This window comes from Cnephaeus nilssonii (genome assembly GCF_951640355.1).
Source record: "Cnephaeus nilssonii genome assembly, chromosome: 2".
Lineage (NCBI taxonomy): Eukaryota > Metazoa > Chordata > Mammalia > Chiroptera > Vespertilionidae > Cnephaeus > Cnephaeus nilssonii.
Genome location: NC_137073.1, coordinates 93,470,777 through 93,493,713, shown reverse-complemented (window position 1 = coordinate 93,493,713; position 22,937 = coordinate 93,470,777). Strand labels below are relative to the sequence as shown.

General features: G+C 38.9%; 1 protein-coding gene across 1 annotated transcript in view; it reads right to left on the bottom strand.

Annotated features, from left to right (window-relative positions):
• CDH9 (cadherin 9) overlaps window positions 1–6,247 on the bottom strand; it is a gene marked incomplete at both ends in the record, with an annotated part of 60,408 nt that extends 54,161 nt beyond the window's left edge. Inside the window, one exon of the mRNA XM_079797987.1 lies at window positions 6,020–6,247. Within this exon, the coding sequence (XP_079654113.1) occupies window positions 6,020–6,247 (228 nt within the window). The remainder of the gene's footprint in view (window positions 1–6,019) is intronic.
• Between the last annotated feature and the right edge of the window lie 16,690 nt (window positions 6,248–22,937).

Below are 22,937 nucleotides of genomic sequence, written 5' to 3'. Positions count from 1 at the left end.
AACAAACCTATAAAGAGAATTTTGGGATACAATGTGCTTTTAAATCAGAAGCAGCTGCTACATGTACTGCACCATAAGTAATGACATTATAAAACCTTTATAAATGTAATTTATTTTGGTTCTGAAAAACACTGTAATACTATAAAAATTTATCAAACATCCTCAGGAAATGTGAGACTTTATTTCTGTGTTTATATACTTCAAACTGCCATATCCTAAAGCCTAAGAGAAAACTGCCTAGCCAAATACATTATTTTATGTATGTTTTGGGAAAATATCAATGTTTAGGGCATAAGTCAACATACATAAGTGCAAAAGCTTGATTACTCAACAGATTGATTTCTCAGTATAATATAAACCAGACTCCTATCTGTTTTGCTGTTGGTATCTGTATTTTCATTGTTTTAGTTAACATCTAAACTAATTGTATCTAATTATAACCAACAGCCCAATAATTGTTAAAATCCCTTCCCATTGTAGGGTTCTATGATTGCACTCATGATGATTTAAGCTATGAAATATTTTTATTAAAACTATTAAAAATTTAGAGATAAGTCTGCAAAATGATATCTTATATTTAGATAGTGACTACTTATAGGCAGTTCTAGGACACTATGTCGATTGCCCTAAGCAAAATGAGTGCTAAATACATATCTTTGAATTAAAATATAATGGTCAATTAAGTTGAAATTTCAAAATTATTTTATGACTACTAATGTTTTCCTTAAAGAAAACAAAACACTACTCCTGTAAGTTTGGCAACTCTTTGTACAATAAAGATGTTTTAATAATTAGAAAATGAAATAAAGTATTTAAATTCTGCTTAATTCTCAATAATAATAGGCATATGAGTGATTAATTATTAATCCATGACCATTAGGGATTCCACAAGATCTAGATTTAATATAAAAAAAATAAAATGCATATGAAGATTCTCTAACAGAATAGTAGAAGCCTTTGCTATGCTTCTTGTATTGTGGAATTGTGCACCTGAAACCTGTATAATTTTGTTAACCAGCATTACCCAAAATTCAATAAAAAGGAAACAAATGTATTTTAATTCTTCTCGAGCGGTACTACTAGTTTTCCTGTCAGTGGTCGGCAAACTCATTAGTCAACAGAGCCAAATATCAACAGTACAACGATTGAAACTTTTGAGAGCCAAATTTTTTTAACTTAAACTATATAGGTAGGTACATTGTTATTAACTTAATTAGGGTACATGGTGTTTTGTGGAAGAGCCACACTCAAGGGGCCAAAGAGCCCCATGTGGCTCGCGAGCCACGGTTTGCCGACCACTGTCCTAAGTAATTCATCACATGTGTCTATTCAAATTATAGGGAAACTACATAGTAGTTGCTATGACTTTATAATCCTCTTTGTAAGAACCAAAGGTTTCTCTTGGTATAGAAAACAGAATTGGTAAATATCTGATAGTTTTAGTCAAGAGTGAGCAACCAAATTTCAGATGGCATTATTGTGAAAAACAAAAATTGCTCTTAATTTCAACATTTCTGATTTTTCTTCCCTGTCTTGCAAACATCTAAAATGATGTAAGGAAACGCTCTATAGTATTTCCTTATGGAAATACCATTGAGATTCATTTTCTTGTTCCTCCAGTCCATCCCATCCAGACAATGAAAGCAAATTTGTCACTCAGACTGTGCTCTGTGAGTTCGTACAAGAGCTCTCAGCAGGAACTCACATACCATTCTGTATGTAAAAACAACTCAGCATGGAATTCTGGACCTTTCACATTAATGGTCTTACCTTTATCCCATTGGACTAGTCTCTCTGTGTGTACATGTGTGTGTGTGTCTTTTATCATGTCATATGCAATTCCACCTGTTTGGATTATCCACATGCAACTTTTTATTACATTTTTACTAGATTCTCCTGCCCACAGACACAGGTTTCTCCACAATCTTAGAAAATATCAGAACTTTGCAGTTAAAGAAATCTTAATGATAATTTCATTTAACCTAACAAGAATCTAAAGTATGTGAAGTTTAATTGACTTCTAAGTTATGCATAATTATTAAATGGTGCAATCAGGACTGAACCTTGTAAGTTGCATGATTGTGTCTGTGCAAATGTATGTTTTATTAAATCTGGCTAGTACTGCCCAGTCAATGGCGCTCAGTGGTTGAGTGTCAAACTATGAACCAGGAGGTCACAGTTCCATTCCTGGTCAGGGCACGTGCCCAGGTTGTGGGCTGCATTCCCAGTAGGGGGTGTGCAGGAGGCAACTGATCAATGATTCTCTCTCATCATTGATGTTTCTATCTCTCTCTCCCTCTCCCTTCCTCTCTGAACTCAATAAAAATATTTTTTAAAAAATCTTGCTAGCATTATTTTATTTGTTCAAAACTGCTTCCTCTAACTTCAGAATTAAGTCCTAGATTTTACATTCAAGAATTATACCTTTCTGACTTTATAAAATTCTATATCACTTACAAATTAATATAGGTATTATTTTCTGGAATTCCTAGTTTCTGTAAAACTGAGAAAAAATTGTGAAAATCTCTTCATATTAGAAGCGACCTATTTTTACCCAGTCCAGGTAGTACATGGTAAATATGGTAGGCCTTTACTTCGTATGGGATATTGCCAGTGCAATAGAACTGGAAAGACTAGGCTTGAGTTCACCCAGAGCATCCAGAACAATGTGATCAAAAGGACAATCTGTGTCATTGTACAAGCAGTTACATCCTCATTGCAACTCATGTGTTCAACCAAGTTCAGAGGCAAGAGTATTACTAGTCTATGTATACTAATCCTATATAATCCTATATCATAAAGAGGTAATATGCAAATTGACCATTACTCCAACACACAATATGGCCACCCCCATGTGGTCAAAGATGGCCGTCCCCATGTGGACACAAGATGGCGGCCACAAGATGGCCAGGAGGGGAGGGCAGTTGTGGGTGATCAGGCCTACAAGGGCTGTTGGGGGTGATCAAACCTGCAGGGTTGGGCAGTAAGGGGTGACCAGGCCGGCAGAGGAGGGAAGTTGGGGGCAACTGGGCCTGCAGGGAAGGGCAGTTGCGGGGGACCCAGGCCTGCAGGGGAGAGCAGTTGGGGGGGACCAGGCCTGCAGGGGAGGGCAGTTAGGGTCAAACAGGCTGGCAGGGGAGCAGTTAGGCATCAATCAGGCAAGCAGGGGAGTGTTTAGGGCAGGGGTCCTCAAACTTTTTAAACAGGGGGCCAGTTCACTGTCCCTCAGACCGTTGGAGGTCTGGACTATAGTTTAAAAAAAAAACTATGAACAAATTCTTATGCACACTGCACATATACCTTATTTTGAAGTAAAAAACCAAAAATGGCAAAAACACCCGCATGTGGCCCGTGGGCCGTAGTTTGAGGATGCCTGGTTTAGGGGGTGATCAGGCTGGAAGGCAGAAGCTGTTAGGGGCAATCAGGAAGGCAGGCAGAAGCAGTTAGGGGCAATCAGGAAGGCAGGCAGAAGCAGTTAGGGGCATTCAGGAAGGCAGGCAGGCGAGCTGTTGGAGCCAGCAGTCCTGGATTGTGAGAGGGATGTGACATCCCTTGAAGGGTCCCAGATTGGAGAGGATGCAGGCTGGGCTGAGGGACACACACCCTCATGCATGAATTTCATGCCTCTAGTAAATACTAGAAAATAATTGACACACAGATTTGTGTGATTATCTTCATTTGAGAAAAATTCGAGTTTTTCCATTTTGACACATGTCAAAAATAAATAGGCACAGGAAGTTGAACACCTTACCTTGTCCATACCTAAAAAATAGGTTTTTTTTTCTCAAGAGAAGTGATAAAAATTTATGAAAAGTAGTTAAAACTACACACACTGTTAGTAGCTATCATTGACAGATTACAGAACTAATTCAAAATGGTACAGGAAGATCTAAAGCATATGTCTGTTTTAAAATTTCAGAATAATATTGTCCAGATCCATCCATCCATGTTGTTGTAAATATCAGCATTTCATCTTTTCTTATGGCTGAGTAAGAATCTATGGTGGACAAAGAATAGAATATACAGACCCTGTAGCATAGAAATGTGTGTTTGAAACCTATATGGTCCTTTTAATCAATGTAACCTCAATAATTTTAATAAAAAATAAAAAATAAAATGTATGTGCAATAATAGTGGTCAATTAACAATACACACTCAACTTTTATAAGAAAGAATTTTTGTTTACAGCCAAAAATAAATGCTTGTAGTGGAGCCTTGGTTGTCTTAAGATTACAAGTATCTCTTTTTATCTGTGGTTATTCTGTATCTGTGAATCTCCCAGGATGAAACCCTTTATATAAGGCCCCATGCACTGAATGTGCCCTTTGTACACAGCTTGAGAAAAAGAATCATAAAGCAATTTCAAGTTCTTAGATACAAACATTTGTCAGTTGAACTTGAAATATCACGATGTTAGTTATTATCTATGGAGGGAAAAGTGATGTTAAGTGAGGGATGCTGGAGGATGCCATATGACTAACCTGAGGAGAAATAAGAGAGAAAAAAGAGTCATCAGGTGAACCGTATGGGGCAAAATGACTATGACCTATGGAACCAGAGGACAGATATTTCCAAGAAAGTGAAAGTAATAGACTTTTGATAAAATAAGCTGCATTTGGAAAAACATAATGTCACACACACAAAAGAAGAACCTGGTCAAGATTTTGGAAATTTCACAGATAAACGTATTTGTGATTTTAAAGCAATAGGCATAACTTTTGTGATATCGGATACTTTTTTTGTTTATATTTTTGGCCTGTTCTTATTTGACTGATGTTGCAGTGAACTAAGCAATACTCATTTCATTACAATCCCCTCTAGTATCATATGCCAAGAACCAAGAAAAATATATAAGGATCTATGGGCGATGATAGTATTCATAATTGTTTATTTTTTATTCTCATGATTTGAAATGAGTGGGCATAAATAGGGGGTAAAGCACAGAGAACACAGGAATTGCTGGTATATAAAACAGTATAAATGAGATTGGTAAGGGGAAGATAGATAAATAGAAAACTTTGGACATCAGGAAGATCATGTCACATAATCTGCGACACAGAGGAGAGAGGTTGAATTAAAGTTTGCTGAAAATTGAATGCAAGGAGGGTTAAGTGTTTTCCATTGCCATTTGCTCCTGACTGCTAATGAGCAGCATCAACAATGTACTTCAGATGAAAGAGCAACATCATCCTGCTACAAGAATGCTATCAAAGCTTTCTAAAGGTAGTTTCTTTCTTCTACTTTTTTTTCTTTTTTTCTTCTTCTTCAAACCCATGGGTCTGAATTGTAGGCAGGAAGTTGTTCAGTTTGCCTGAGATTAAGAAATAGAAGCGCCCAGTCGGCGTGGTCAGTGGTTGAGTGTCCACCTATGAACCAGGATGTGATGGTTCAATTCCTGGTGAGGACACATGCCGGGTTACGGGCTCGATCCCCAGCGTGGGGCATGCAGGAGTCCACCAATTAATAATTACCTCTCATCATTGATGTTTCTATCTCTCTCTGCCTTTCCCTTCCTCTCTGAAATCAATAAAAATATATTTTAAAAAAAGAAATAGAAGCATCTAGAAGTATTTATTTATTATACATATCATACTACTCTTAATTAGAAAATATTATTCATTAGTAGAGACCAATATAATTTGGTAATTTTTGGCATATTATAATTGTACTTTGTATTACCTTCTATAGCATGCTAGTTATTATTTACCCATGACCTTAAAGTAAATTTCCAAGAAACTTTTAATCTTTTAGATTCACACACATACAATTAAAATCATACATAGCTGATTAATAATGAATCAAATCTAAATATAACTAATTTTATTTTGAGATATACTATGAATACTGACTTGCTTTGAGCTACCTGAACAAATTACATTCCTTACCGTACTCTACTGAAATATCATGCCTTTTGCACACCACAATTAGTCAAATATTGTTTGAATAATCAGTGATGTCAAAAGTCACTGTAAAATATAAACCACTTTCAGCCTCTGTATTATCATATGAAAATTCTTACCTTGCCCACATATTGTGTATCTGTACCTGTGTACTCTTCCAACAAAAAGAACTGATTCCACATCCAGCCACGCTTGGTGCGATGTAGCATTTTACCATCATCTTTTGTCAAACTCATCATCCTTTTGCTTGGCAAACCACTGTTAGCTTTTTCTTGTAATGGGATAGCATCAACTGCATAAAACATATAGGTCCAGATGAATAGTGGTAGGCAATGGTAAGTCCTCATTATTTGCGGCTTCAGCAGGATATCAAATTCAATGTACCGTCTATTTCCCCTGAGGAGTAGGGGGAGAAAATGGTTTATTAGATTGTGTCTCACTTTCAAATGACCTGTAAACTATAAAACTTTTCTAAATGTTATTTAAATTATATATATATATATATTATTTTCCATGTTACATCAGTGAACTATCCTTAAAAACTTATATAGATAAGTAGGAAGATATATATATCACAATTAAACTATACAGGAAGTTAATGACTGACTTTAATATAATTATATTGCAGCATATACATGTGAATATATTTGTAACTTAAAATACTAGATATTTTGAAAAAAATAATCTCTACAATACATCAAAGATCATAGAGGCCTTAAGTGGATTATTTATTAACATATGCATATATATGAACCTATGTACTTTACAGAAAACTGTTTTCTGCCCACAGTCTACTACATTTTACTAGCTGTTTTCTCCTCTTTCTCCTCCTCTTGTTTTTCTTACACCTCCTCTTGTTCTTCTGTAATAAGTTGAGATGGTGTCTCAAGGAAAATTCAATGATATCAAATATACTTTGGATTGTGTCTTGCAATACATGGTGCCATACGATGCTGATCTTTGCAATTGATAGCTATTATTTCCCCCAACAATCAGTTGAGTGAGTCACTCAAATTTATTTGAGGCTAAGTTGAACATGTTCTGAATGGAAACATTTTACCTGATAATTTAAAAACAACAACACATTTATTTCCTAACAAGAATGAAGAGCACACAAATTGGTATTGTGAAACTAGGTGTGGGATTCTTTGATCCAGTTTTTGAAACAAAGAATGTCTCTCTGTTGCAATAGTAAGTGGAATCTTCTTGAAGTAAAAACAATAATTCATTTGGTATCTCAATTAATTTTATTTATTAACACATTGGTTTAAATTTATACGGCATTTGATTCGGTAGATGTGAGATGATAATACTGCTGCTGCTGATGATGCTCATGACTTGGTAAGCAATAGATACCCATCTCAAACTAGTGTAGGCAAAAGAAGAATTAATTGAATTATAAGATTAAATTAAGTGTGGAAAGAATGAAAGGGGCAAAGAGGCTAGTGGGCATTTCCTGCTCATGAAAACTAGAATTGGGGGGTTGAGTACTTGAGTACTATGCTCTGTCTCTGATTCTGTCTCTCTTTTCTTTCTTGCTTTGAACTAAGCTTTCTCAATCTGATGAAATATTGGAATTTATAGAGTTCAGATTTAATATGTTCCAATCCAGAAAGCAACCAATAGTTATTTCTAACTTGTGTTTGAAAAGTCCTGGTAATGGATTCAGATTTACCTGGCATAGCCCAAATGCTCAATGACGTAACATCCTATATAGTAAAAAGCCAATATGCAAATTGACTGAACAGCAGAACAACTGGTCGCTATGACACGCACTGACCACCAGGGGGCAGATGCTCAATGCAGGAGCTTCCCCCTGGTAGTCAGTGTGCTCCCACAGGGGGAGTGCCGCTCAACCAGAAGCCGGGCTCACGGGCTGAGAGACCCCCCTGAGTGCATAAATTTTGTGTACCGGGCCTCTACTACACCTATAATTAAATGGCATTTATCAAGGCATAAAGGCCAAATAAACTTCTAGCTTGGCTTTATCTCTAATTATCTGTGAGACTTTGGGATATTTACCCACATTACTAGGCCTTAACTATTCTTTCTGTCAAAGGAATATAATTAGTACCTGATTCCCAAGTTATCATTAATATTTTGTTGAACTTTTAATAGTCATTTGTAGTTCAAGGACTTATTTTTACAACAGCATATACCTATGAAAATACTGACACATTAAGAATATAAGTAATTTAATAAAAATCTTATAGGAAATAAGTATCAGAACTAGTTTGAGATCCAAGCAATATAAAATTCTTCAATTAATATCAGAAAACTACAAAGTCAAAGAGTGCTTAGAAAAAGTGTAATGGAAAGTACCGTCTAGTGGTCACTAGCTCAGAACATGACATTCATGTTGTTGCTTAGTGATGGTGCAGTGGGAAATGAGCATCAGGGAATGTCAAGGACAGCAGATATCTCACTCTCATAGAATTCAACCAACTCCTTAGTTGACCATACTGATTACCCTGATTTCTTCTCACTGAGAGATTCCTTTGGCCATTGTCTTTTCCGATAACCCTTGCCAGAGAAATTGGAGAACATTCTTCATTTCCTGAGGTCTGTTCTAACTATGATGCCCACTTTGGATGGAAGGTAAGCCTTTATGCAAAAAAATCCAATTGTATTAGATGGAGCCAGTGACTTTGGCAGGGGTTAGGATTCCATAGGCTTTAAAGCTAGAATACAATATTGCATTCATTTCCAGTGCCTTGAAAAGCATTTGGAATATTTTAACATGGCATGCTTATAAAAGGTTAATCCTGCTACAGAGTTGAAATAAGTTAGAGGGTAGGAAAAGGTTTGGTTAAAGGGGGATCCGTTAGAATCTATCACTCTAGTCCAGTAGGAGATGACAATGGCATATAGAGAAATGGCTTGAAGTGGAGAGTGATACTCTGTTCAGGTTCCCTTAGCTATTTTAATATGCCCACACAAAGGCATGTGCACACATACACACACACACACACCATACACCATACACTACAGTTTTGGTATGGTTTGCTTCTTCTTATGGCTTGCACCTGCAGTTCTCTTTGGAGAACTTCCTTTGGCTACTGGAGCCACTTTGCCCACATGCAGAGGGAGCTTAAAGTGCCTACAACTTGGCAATTATCTCCCACAGAATCCCTGAGCCATTGTCTAACAGGTGCAGAAACATGAAAACCTACATGTTCTATACAACACAGAGCTCCCCTGCAGAATCATGCTGGGCCTGGAACTTTGACTAACATTAGACCTTATTTTGATTATATCCTGTCTTGTTTTTCCCCCCACTCTTTCCCTAGCTTCCTGGTCTGGAAACGATGTATTAGCGAATCACTTGCACACAAATCCTCACCTCTGTGTTTGTTCCTGGAGAACAAGACTTAAGACATAGACAAAATTCATATATTCACAAGATTAAAAACTACCTTCTCATGTATTGGTCATTATAGAGAGTCGAAAAAATAAGAAATGCAATTTTTAGATTTTTAATTTGTGAACTGGGTGGATGATTGAGCCATTCATTGAGTGGGAAAGCAGCTCTGTTAGAAAAATAAAGAATTAAGTTTTTTTGTTATTTTTATTCAAAACTAGAGACCCAGTGCATGAAATTCGTGCATGGGTGTGTGTGTGTGTGTGTGTGTGTGTGTGTGTGTCCCTCAGCTCAGCCTACACCCTCTCCAATTCAGGACTGTTAGCTTTCAACAGCTTGCCTGCCTGCCTTCCAGATTGCTCCTAACCGCTTCTGCCTGCCAGCCTGATCATCCCCTAACCACTCCCCTGCCAGCTTGATTGATGCCTAACTGCTCCCCTGCCAGCCTGTTTGCCCCTAACTGCCCTCCCATGCAGGCTTGGTTCCCCCCCCCAATTGTTCTCCCCTGCAGGCCTGGGTCCCCCCCAACTGCCCTTCCCTGCAGGCTTGGTCACCCTCAACTTCCCTCCTCTGCCGGCCTGGTCACCCCTAACTGCCCTCCCCTGCAGGCTTCATCACCCCCAACTGCCCTCCCTTGCAGGCCTGGACCCTCCCAACTGCCCTCCCCTGGTGGCCTGATTGTCCACAACTGCTCTCCCTTGCAGGCCTGGTCCCTCCCAACTGCCCTCCCCTGCTGGCCATCATGTGGTGGCCATCTTGTGTCCACATGGGGGCAGGATCTTTGACCACATGGGAGCAGCCATCTTGTGTGTTGGAGTGATGGTCAATCTGCATATTACTCTTTTATTAGATAGGATAGAGTCCTCGTGCATGGGTGGAGGCCAGCTGGTTTGCCCTGAAGGGTGTCCCAGATCAGGGTGGGGGTTCCCTTGGGGCATGGGGTGGCCTGGGCGAGGGGCCTGTGGTGGTTTGCAGGCCGGCCACACTCCCTGGTGACCCAAGTGGAGGCCCTAGTATCTGGGATTTATTTATATTCTAGCAGAGCCAAGCCTTCTGCTTGCTCAGTGGTGGCAACTATTTCTGTTGGGATTTATGTGTCTTCTATAATTGAAACTTTGTAGCCTTAAGCAGAGGCCTGGGCCAGCCAGGGTGTGCGGAAAACTTGGCTTCCTCCATTGCCAGGGGCAACCCTAGCCTCCTCCTCTTTACAGCTCCATGGCTGCCACCATTTCTGTTTGGATTTATGTATCTTCTATCATTGAAACTTTGTAGCCTTGAGTGGAGGTGTAGGCTGGCCAGGGCAGCTGGAAAGCTTGGCTTCATCTATTGCCAGGGAAACCCAAGCCTCCCTCCTGCTCTCTGTGGCTGTAGCCATCTTGGTTGGGTTTATTTGCATATTTGCTCCTGATTGACTGGCGGGTGTGGCTTGTGGGTGTAGCGGAGTGATGGTTAATTTGCATATTACTCTTTTATTAGATAGGATAAATAATTTTTATACTGCTGTTACTAACAACATTTTGGCATAATTAATAATAGGAAGGAAAGAATTCACTATTCTACTGATTTTACATCATTTAATTTATATATTTACTAGAGGCCTGGTGCACGAAATTCATGCACTTGGTGGGGAGGGGCGGTCCCTCAGCCCAGCCTATGCCCTCTTGCAGTCTGAGAGCCCTCAGGGGATGTCCGACTGATGGCTTAGGCCTGCCAGCCATGAGCCTGGCTCAGGGCTTCTGGCTGAGTGGTGCTCTCCCTGTGGAAGTACACTGAACACCGGGCACAGCTCCTGTGTAGAGCATCTGCCCCTGGTGGTTAGTGTGCATCATAGCAACCAGTCATTCCCCCATTTTGTCGATTTGCATATTAGCCTTTTAATATAGGATGATAGCCTTTTAAAGAAGAGTCATATATTTCCTCAAATTCTTTTTTTAATATATTTTTATTGATTTCAGAGAGGAAGAGAAACGGGGGGGGGGAGAGATAGAAGCATCAATGATGAGAGATAATCATTTATTGGCTACCTCCTGCATGCCCCCTACTGGGAATCAGGCCTGTAACCCTGGCATGTGCCCTTGGCCAGAATCGAACCCGGGACCCTTCAGTCTGCATGCTGACACTCTATCCACTGAACCAAACCAGCTAGGGCAAATCCTCCTCATATTCTTATGAGGAAACTGAGGTACAAAGAGGTTCAATGATTGCCCAGATAGAAGAATTGAGAATTAAATCTTGGTATGCCATTGCACCTGGGCTTACCCTACTAACTTCTATGATGCTGGATGCTGGCAACCAACATTTATTCTAACTTGCCTTCTGTATTCTAGGCAATTTTCTAACTCTTTCCTCAAACATTTTTTTATTTAACTTTCATCTCAGTAATATTACAAAGAGGGAATGGCTGTGTTAGAGGATTAAATTGAGGCTTTTCTTGTTGAAGTAACATTCTAATATCACAGGGTGGTAGGCACCTGTGGAAAGAAGGAACTGAGGGTTTGGATTCTGTATTACTGATGACAATGCTTGTAGTGATTATACTGCTGCTAAGTAACACTGCTCCATAGGCACCCACCTGGAGGCCTCTTTCATGGGCTTCAAATGCCTGCCCAGTTCAAGGTCTTTGTCTTGTCTCACCTGCAACTATCTCTCTGGCTCATCCATAGCCATCTCTTTCTCATTATATTCAGTCTCTATATAATGTTCTGCTTTTTGGAGAAGTCTTCTAAACAACTTTTTCAAAAATAGCTTACCCCATTTCAGTCTCTATTGTTTTCTTTCATAGACACATTTATTTTCTTTATATCATTTACCATGATTTTAATTCTCTCTTTCATTTAGTAGATTATAAATTTATTGACTCGTTCCCCTTGTTATAATGTAACTTCTATGGTGGTGAGATATTTTGTAAATGATCGTGTCCTGTAAAAAACAGTTATTGACATGCAATAGGTACTTAATATGTATTTGTAAAATTAATTGGTTAGTGATTCATGCATAAAATGGATAATCCACAACTTGAGCCTAGGATCACATACATTTATTTAATATTCTATTCCATAAACAAGTTGATAGAGATATGGAAAGAGTTGAACTTTTAAAAGAATGCTCCTATTAACAAATATCACCCTAATAAATTTAATAAAAATAAATTTTAAAAATAAAATAATTCTTGTTTTTCCTAACAAGTGGAATATAATTAGCAGTGAAGTAAGAGTAATATTAATTTAAAAATTGTATAACGTGAAATTAGTATAAATTTCACAACATGTTTGCTATAAATGATAGAATGTTTATTTGAACTCTGAAGCCCTTTCATGAAATATCTACATTTTTTCCTCATAATTCTTGGCATAATTCTTTACATTTAGGATATAAAACCTATTCCCATAGACTTTATTTAAAATTATCCATATCCTTTATTCATTCAACAGCAACAAGATGATTACTAAATTTTTCTATGTTTAATTATCTCTATCAGCCTTAAATGCTCTACATCTTAATCACATTTTTGTTGACAAATAAATACCATCAGATGAATTATAAATAATAATATTTTAAATTTGTTTTAACTTTGATTTTGTAACCAGAGAATTCACTTGAATCTTTTAAACTTTAAAAACTGAAAATAGTTTTATTATTATTCCCTGTTCCCTTAGTTATATTTCAATTGCTTTTGAGAAAAATAGCTTTTGGCTATTTGTGAATCAACAAAAAAATGTGCCTTGCTATAATTAAGTAAATGTTTAACTTATAAAATCTACATCCAAAATTAAATTATGTTTTTATTTATTATCCCCATAGTTTAAACACAGATAAAGTATTTTAATAATTTCAATCTTGTTTTTCAAGCAAAGCTTTTTAGATGAAATATAGCTATAAGACAGGTGGATGGGATTAATTTTAGTACTTTATTATAAAATTTGTCATCAACAAACTACTTCCACACAATAATAAATAAACCTATGTATATTTAAAACAGCAACAACTGTAAGATATGGTCCTGAATTTAAATCCTTCCCAGATGAGATATATGAAGTTTGGAGAAATGGAGAAAACCATTTCTGATTATCCAGTTGTTTTGTGGGTTTGTCAGAATTCTGACATATGTCTGATTCCTAGTTATTTTTCCAACACATTAGTATGTTTTTATATCAGTTGGAAACACAAGTCTGACAGCTCAGTTATGTAAGTGACACATATATGGATTAAATCCTATGACTAAGCACCAAAATTATGAGTATTATATAATCAAGGAACTATTTTGGGATAATGTCTTAATATATCAATTTTTCATAGTTATTGCTAATCCTTACATTTATTATACAAATATAGGTAGATATATATGAATATACATGTAATAGATCATTACTTTGTTATATTTATTTCATATATATGTGTTCATATATTTATTTCATATATGTTTGTGTATATATGTATACTGGTAAATATATCTATGTGTATATATATGTGTGTGTATATACATATACATATATATATATTTTAGAGAATATATATATATATATATATATATATATATATATATTCTCTAAAATCATTTATTGATTTTTTCAAGAATACTTGCCCAAATATTGTCACATTGTATTTTAAGATTCTACCCTTCTCTAAATAAATGTTATAAAATAATTAAAAAACAACAACACAGAAATTGATGGAACCAATATGAGCTGCCAGCTTTATATAAGCAGCCCTTAATAGTTAACACTACTAAACACCCAGCTTTGAAATTTAGCATTAGGTCTTTCCTAGAAAATTGGCAGTATAAACCCATTATCAGATGAGAGACTCTTGAATCAGATTTTGCCAATGTTCTATCAAACAAACAATAATAACATCACATATAATAAAATTACAAAAACACATAAAATGTATGTTATTATAGAATATAAAGACATGTAACAACCTATTTCCAGTATTTGAGAAAAGCATGATCAATAACTTTTTGTTATATGGAAAACACATGGACTTTCAATGAAAAGCCGATAAGCAAGTTTTTTTTCACCCCCAGTGTGGGTCTCCTGAGTGGGAATCAAGAGTATCAACATTGATACATGACCTTCTATTATAATGATGTCCCTTTTGAAGTTGGCCAAGATATTATAATATCTACTCAATTAATACATTCCCTAAAATATAGCAGAACAAGGAAAAAATAAGACAATTTAAGTGGTAGTACTTTGGAAATAATTTAATTTGGAGGTATGCCTTTTGGGTAAATCATTTTAGCCTGTCAGAGATTTAAAAATGAGAGGTATCTATACTCTTGACTTTTTAAGAATTTTTACTATCAAAGTATTACTGGTGTGGGGTAAAGGAAACATTTAATATTATCACAAACAAATGGTGACATATTTAGTCACTGTGTTATTAAATACTGAAAACTGGACAAAATGATTTTCAAACTGAGTAGGCATGAATACTTAATATGCAGGATACATTGGGCTATAATAAAGCCAAAGAAAATGCACACCATCCTATCAGCATAAGGACACTAAATAACACCTTCGCCTGAGATTGTGGACTATAAATACCATGTCTCCTAAAGGAAGCAATATTCCTGGGATAAATGGCTAATACCAGGTCTTAGGGAGAATTTGTGCAAGATGACATTGAAATATCTTGTATCCAAATGCAAGGAAGTGAGCAAAGACAACTGGGGTCTTATCAAAAGGACTAAAGAGTTAATTTGAAGGGCCCCTGACTAACCAATGATGGGATAATATGAGTATCAAAAAGGATAATTACTAATTAGATTGAAATGTATGTAATGTTTACAAATCCATGAGTATATAAGAACTAGATGCCCGGTGCACAAAATTCGTTCACGGGGGGTGTGTCCCTCAGCCCAGCCTGCACCCTCTCCAATCTGGGACCCCTCAAGGGATGTCCGACTGCCCATTTAGGCCCGATCCTACTGGGCAGTCAGACATCCCTCTCACACTCCAGGACTGCTAGCTCCCCACTGCTTGCCTGCCTGCCTTCCTGATTGCCCCTAACTGCTTCTGCCTGCCAGCCTGATCACCCCCTAAACACTCCCTGCCAGCCTGTTTGCCCATAACTGCCCTCCCCTGCAGGCCTGGTTACCCCTAACTGCCCTCTCCTGCAGGCCTGGCCCCCCCAACTGCTTTCCCCTGCAGGCCTGGGTCCCCCCAAACTGCCCTTCCCTGCAGGCTTGATCGCCCCCAACTGCCCTCCCTTGCAGGCCTGGTCCCTCCCAAATGCCCTCCCCTGCTGGCCATCTTGTGTCCACATGGGGGCAGCCATCTTTGACCACATGGGGGCACCATCTTGTGTGTGGGAGTGATGGTCAATTTGTATATTACTCTTCTATTAGATAGGCTAGAGGCCTGGTGCATGGGTGGGGGCCAGCTGGTTTGCACTGAAGGGTGTCCCGGATCAGGGTGGGGGTTCCCTTGGGGCGTGGGGCCACCTGGGTGAGGGGCCAGTTGTGGTTTGCAGGCCGGCCATGCCCCCTGGCAACCCAAGTGGAGGCCCTGGTATCTGGGATTTATTTATCTTCTGTAATTGAAACTTAGTAGCCTTGAGCGGAGCCAAGCCTCTTGTTTGCTCTGTGGCCGCAGCCATTTTTGTTGGGATTTATTTATCTTCTATGATTGAAACTTTGTAGCCTTGAGTGGAGGCCTAGGCCAGCCAGGGTGGGCAGAAAGCTTGGCTTCCTCCATTACCGGGGAAACCCAAGCCTCTTGCTCACTCTGTGGCTGCAGCCATCTTGGTTGGGTTAATTTGCATCCTCGCTCCTGATTGGCTGGTGGGCATGGCTTGTGGGTGTAGTGGAGTGATGGTTAATTTGCATATTACTCTTTTATTAGATAGGATAAGAGTTTAAAAAATGTTTATTGGTCATTATTATTCTGAAACAGATGAATAAAGGAAAAGAATAAAAAAATAAAGCAAGTTAAAGAGATACATTATGTGTGTTGGGAGAGGTACTGTTATTTTTAATAATATTATCAAAAAGACCCTTTCAATTATGGTGACATTTGTGCAGAAAGGCAAAGAGTCAGGAGTGAGTTAGGAGGATTTCAATGGGAACAGTATTCCAGAAAAAGAAAATGTAGTTTGTAGCAAGGTCTGCTGTGCATTTTAGAAGCCTTCAAGTCACAGAAAGGACAGAAGCTTAGTTAAGAAGGGTAAAGTTATAGACTCCGAAGTCATGGAAGGGCCAGCTTCCAGAGTCCTACAAGCCAAGATAAAAGAGTTGTACCCTTCATGATACTGACATCAGGTGAGGGTTTGTTTGCTGTAGAGTGTGATTACAACTTAATATTAAGTGGGTACTTCTAGCTGGCATATGAAACATAGACTTAACAAGGCAAGAAAGCACACAAAGAAAATGCTGAGAAGGTGATTGAAATAATACTGATAAAATAATGTTTTTACTGGCTTGCAATTAATAGAAGTGGAAGAGTTAGGAATAAGTCCCAGGTTTTGGCTTGAAAAACAGATTTAAAGGTGCCATTTACTGGTGAGAGACAATGGATAAGTTCAGGTTGTGTGTGGGACTAGAAATATAGTAGATCTATAATATATAATACTAGAGGCCCGGTGCACGGATTCGTGTACCAGTGGGGTCCCTCAGCCTGGCCTGCACCTTCTTGCAATCCGGGACCCCTCAAGGGATGTCGGACTGCTGGTTCTGGCCCAATCCCTGCAGGCTGATCTGTGGGGATCGGGCTGAAACCAGCATTCTGACATCCCCTGAGGGATGTAGTAGTGCATGAAGCAGCAGGTGGCCGGGGAGGAGCCCGATCCCGGGTGGGTGCCACACCGTTCCCGCTCATCCTGGCCCACTGTGCCTGCCGCTGCCTCCACTCAGTAGCACTGCCGCCGAGGCGGGAGAGGCTTGCGCTGCTGAAGCTGTGCTCGCGCCAGCCGTGAGACAGGTGTCTGGATCCCGGCGGTCAGCTGAGCGGCGCTCCCACTGTGGGAGCACACTGACCACCAGGGGGCAGCTCCTGTGTTGAGCCTCTGCCCCTGGTGGTCAGTGCACATCATAGCAACGGGGCCTTTGGTCACTTAGGCTTTTATATATAGAGATATGTATATTCCTTTCCTTTAAACCAAAATTCTTGATTAAGTCATTATATAATTATAGTATATTAAGGTGCAATAAAGGAATATACATCTGCCTAGGAAACTATAAATGAGATTTGAGAAGGTCATTGTAAGCTATTACATTTACTGTTTTAAAGGTATAAACACATTCAAAGTTTATGGTAAGTGTTAATGTGGAGCCTGCAGTAGATACTGGTGATCCATGCACATGCCATTGACAAAGCCAACTACCTTAAGGTTTGGCTGCCAACTGCTTAGATCTACCTCTTCTTCCGGGAATTTTCCTAGACTGATGGGAATCACCAAGGTAGGGATGTTATTTCACTCATCACCAATGACACTGAAGTACGAATACCCCGACCCTTTGCTCAAGAGTCTTCATTCTCAGAGCCTCTCTCTGTGATCAGGCTGACGCTAGACTCAATCTGAGGCAATGTTGGTGTTGTGTTTTTCCCCCCTCTCTCTCCTGTTTCATTCCTCCCCTACCGTATTCTCTTGGTCATTGTACTTTGTTACAGTAGCCCTAGGAATCCAATATAGTGCTGCTTAAATATTAATACTTATTAACCATTTGTAGTATTTCCTTAATTTTGTCAGGTAAAGGTAAAATATTATTTTTTCCTCTGTGCTTTCGTGTCATTGAGACCATAATATTAAGGACAGAGAGGTAACATGAAGACTTTTTAAGACCACAAACTCAGAATTATTTCAAAAGACTGTACTACCTACTAGTTATGTAACTTTTCAAGAAACACTTCTATGTCTCAGTTTCTTAATTTGTGAAAGAGAGTCATAATAATCCTATATAATAAAAGGGTAATATGCAAATTGACCCTCACAGCAGGAACGACCGGAAACGACCACCAGGGGGCAGACACTCAATGAAAGAGCTGCCTCCTGGTGGTCAGTGCGCTCCCACAGGGGGAGCTCAGCTCAGCCACAAGCCAGGCTGAGGGCTGCGAGCACAGCAGTGGTGGAGGGAGCCTCACCCGCCTCCTCAGCAGTGCTAAGGTGTCTGACTATCGGCTTAGGCCCGATCCCCCCAGCAGACATCCCCCGAGGGCTCACGGGCTGCGAGAGGGCGCAAGCTGGACTGAGGGATGCCCCTCTCCCCCCCCACATGCACTGGGCCACTAGTCCTATATAATAAAAGCCTAATATGCTAAGTGTCCGGTCGTCCAGTTGGTCATTCAACCAATCAAAGCGTAATATGCTAATAATATGCTAAGGTCGCTCAACCACTTCCTATGACGTGCACTGACCAGCAGAGGACAGTTAGTCTACTGGTTGACCAGTCTCTATGGCATGCACTGACCACCAGGAGGCAGACGTTCCAACTGGTAGGTTAGCTTGCTGCTGGGGTCCAGCCCATCAGGACTGAATGAGATGGGCTGGATATGGCCTGGAGCTCTCCCGTGGCCCCTTCCTGGCTGGACAACCTCCTGTGTCCCTTCCCACCTCCAATTGTGCACCAGTGGGTCCCTCAGCCTGTCCTGTGCCCTCTCGCAATCCAGGACCCCTCAGGGGATGTTGGAAAGCCAGTTTCAGCCCGATCCTGCAGGCCAGGCCAAGGGACCCCACTGGTGCACGAATTCATGCACTGGGCCTCTAGTAATGTTAATAATACTCATAGAGCTGCTGCTAATATGCTACCTTTAAATTACTCGACTCTCTTTTCAGACTATAACTCAAAATAGTCTTGCACAGCACAGAAGATTCAAAATATGTGTTGGGGGACTATATAATATATTTAAAATCCTTAATGTTCAGTATGTTGAGTTACATATCATATGTCTTAAAACATTTTGAGAATTCAAACAGGAAATGTAATATAGAAGGATATAATATTAAAATATTAAAATCATATATAAATCATGAATATTTCCATTTAAGTATTTTTCCCAAATATATATTAAACATATGTATATATATTTGTTTTCCTCAGCCTATATGAATGAAGATACCAGCAAAATTACACTTATATTCTTGAAATGTACTGTGTAATACTGTGAGAGCCTCTTGCGAAGATTTCTTGGCACTGATGCCAATTTAAATGTCATTATCGCAATCACCATGGTAATGTTTTCAATTAGCACTACACAGTCACAGCATTACGTGAGCCTAGTGTACCATTTGGCAACATTTTAATGGACCTCCATATTATTTAACTTTATCAAGTGTAATCTAGCCAATCAAAAAGAATGAAATAAGCAACCACCATGATCTAGCTGTAGGTTTTATATTTCAAATACTCTCTAACTAAACTTTTAAGATATTTTAGTATAAGTATGCATTAGCATGTTTACCTTTGCAAGTCATCTATTTGAGCACAATACAGTTATACACACACACACACACACACACACACATATATATAATCTCATTTTCAGACATTGATATTAAAAATCCTGTGTTTATTTCATTTGAAAAGTCCATCTGAAAATAAAATCACATGTGAATGTAATAATTAAATCCTATGGAAGGAAGAAAAATTAAGATCATAGTAACGTAATAGTCCTTTATTATTGTTATAGCTGGCATTCAATCACTGTTCTAAGTGTCTCACAGTTTGTGGCGGCCATTTATTCTGTTCCCATACAACTCATGCCTCCATCATTCTAGCCCATTGGGGTTGTGCTCCTATGCCATCCTGTAGTTCTGTGAAGCTATTTAGCCAGGAAAGTTTGAGTGGATGCAATGTAGGTTCTTTCTGGAAAGAGGTTTTATGAACTGTTCTGTGAGCCCGTCACTGTCTTTTTTCTTTTGCCATGCCAAATAGCAAAACTTGTTAGCCTATAATCCAAAATGATGAAAGGGGGCTACCCCACACCCCTACCAGCCAACCTGTGATAAATATATAATGGGGGAGGAAAAGAAACTTTTTGAAAAAACTTCACCTCACACCCTAGTCCTTTTGACGGATACATGTATCTTAAATCACATATCAGCCCTCAAACCAACTTGATGATGGTGCTATTATTTACATTTAATACACAAAAATATGAAAGTACCAAGTGTTTAAATATATTGCCCAAGATAATACCTGTTAGGTGATGAGAAACAAAAATGAGCTCTGATACTCGTACCTGCATGGAAATTAAGAGCTGTAATACAGTTTCCCCTGCTGATCAAAAATAATTTAACAGAATATCAGCATCAGATAAGCACATTCAATAGCTGTGAGTGAACTAGAAAAAGCAGGGGTGCTAGATACCCCCCAAAAAATGACCAAATATCTTCCTCTCCTGGTTTCTACTTCCTTATCAAAGTCAACTTCAAACTCTTTTTCGAGCTTTCTTGACAGAAGCTAATGCACATCTACAAAATTGCCCCTATTTCCTGATGTTCCTCAATCAAGTGCTCATCCCTGATTTATAAGCACTTACAAAATGCTCTGCTATATTTCCAAACTTCATAAGCCTATCCTAACTCCTTCCGACCAAAATACCTGAAAATTTCCCATAATGTGCAGTATGCCTTGTTATAGGAAATTGCTTGGCTACAGCAGTGTTTCTGGGGATCTTTTGGGCAATGGGCTTTTCCAGTGGCAGCTGAAATTTACACTTAGGGAGTCTGGCTCTAGTACCCATGACATAACCACTATGCTGTAATCCAAATAAAACAGTATTTATTTTGAGAATTAAAAAGGTAATTAACATGGGTGATTTCCTTTTTTAAAGTAGTTATATGACAGATAGTTTTCCTAAACAAATTAAGGGGTCTGTTTAAAACAACATATCAAAAAAAAAAAGTAGTAAAATTGGCACAAATATAAAATATCAGTGTTTATATAATACTAGAGGCCTGGTGCATGAAAATCCATGCACTGGATGGGGGTCCCTCAGCCCAACCTGCCCCTCTTATAGTCCAGAGCCCTCAGGGGCGGGAGGCGATCCAGTGATCAGGGGAAGGCGACGCCCCCATCACACCTCTGCTGCTGCCACTGCCAGCAGTGCAAGCCTCAGTCGGCCCTGGTTACCTGAGCCTTGGGCGACCCTAGGCAGCTGGGCAGCCACCATCTGAGGCTTGCCTGTGCCTCGGGCCAGCCCTGGGTGGCTGGGGGCTGAGGGGATTGGGGGACTCTGGAGGCAGGTGCGCAGAGCAGCTGGACCCGCCTTGGGGTGGGCCCGGCTGTGCTGTGTGCCTGCCACCCTGTCAGGGCTGAGGGGACTGGGCGCTGCTATCTTGTGGCTGTGGGTGCCGCCATATTTGAGGGCATGGCAATCAATTAGCATAGTCCCTCCTTATTGGCTGTGGGTGCTGCCATCTTTGTGAGGGCATGACAGTCAATTAGCATATTCCCTCTTTATTAGGTAGGCTGGATTCATAAGGAGAAATTATTAAGGAACAGATTGAGTTTCCACCCCACTGGTCCAGCATCACATGCAGACTATTGAATCAATCAGACCCTCTGCTTATGGACCATAATTATTGTTTCATACAAGAGCCTTCACTTAGTTTCATTGATTTATTTTTATCTCTATCAGGCACTCTCAGCTCCCTTGATTTTCTAAAGATTTTTCAATAAAAACCTGTGAATCAGAAGTGTTTTACAATAAAAATTAATTATCCTTATGATGTATACAGAGGTTAGTGTGGAATTATGGTTTGACTTGGAGGAAAAATAACAGACCAAGAGTTCAAGTGATCCAGTGTACTCTGTGCCTTATAAGATGAGTTGCAACAAAACACCTGACTATAGTGGACTATTTCAATAATTTTAACATGTTATTTTTCATTTTACACATGATGCCCGTAATTGCATCTCACTTTTAAAGCACTGCAAAGTTGAATATATTTACAATTTAGTTAGAAATACTTCACAATCACACCCTGAAATATGATGAAAATTATTACACAACTCAATATCTCTATTAACACACTGAATTTAAAGGAGAATTCACTCTAAATAATCATGTTCTCACTGTTGATCTTTTAGGACACATTTTCTTTGCTGGAAGATGAAGTCTAAAAAGTAAAAATGTATCTGAGTCAATTCTTAAAATCAGGCCTATTGAAGCTCCTTACACTTCTTAGTAGGAATCCTTCTCTTTATGAAACTCATTTAATTTTACCACATGTTAAGACCATTTTATTTTTTCTCTATATTTGCCAAAGGAACATATGTTTGCTGCTTAGATAGCATCATTAAACATTAGATATATGATATACCAAATTAAATATATATTCATCAAAGCAAAATAAAATCTTCAAATTTTTGCCTCTTAGGAAGGTGCCTGTTACTAAATGTAAATCCTAAAATATATGCTCTGGTTTCTTGTACATTAATAGTAATTCCCAGAATTCTTTAATTTACGTTCTATTGCATAATGTTGTAACTCTGTATCTGCCAAACTCTTGCCACCACTGTCTTTTCTAATAGGATTCTGCTTATTAAGCATATGAGGGTTGCCTGTGTCAACAGTGAGACCCAGATCTTTCAGTAGGTCATTACCTCCTGATAATAACTTAGTGAAAAATAATTTTTAGTCCGGGATTTTGTCATCCTACTCTAAAGAGACATCATTGTCATCCGAACTAACGTAGGTAAATAGACAAAGGGACTGTGTACATAACAAGAG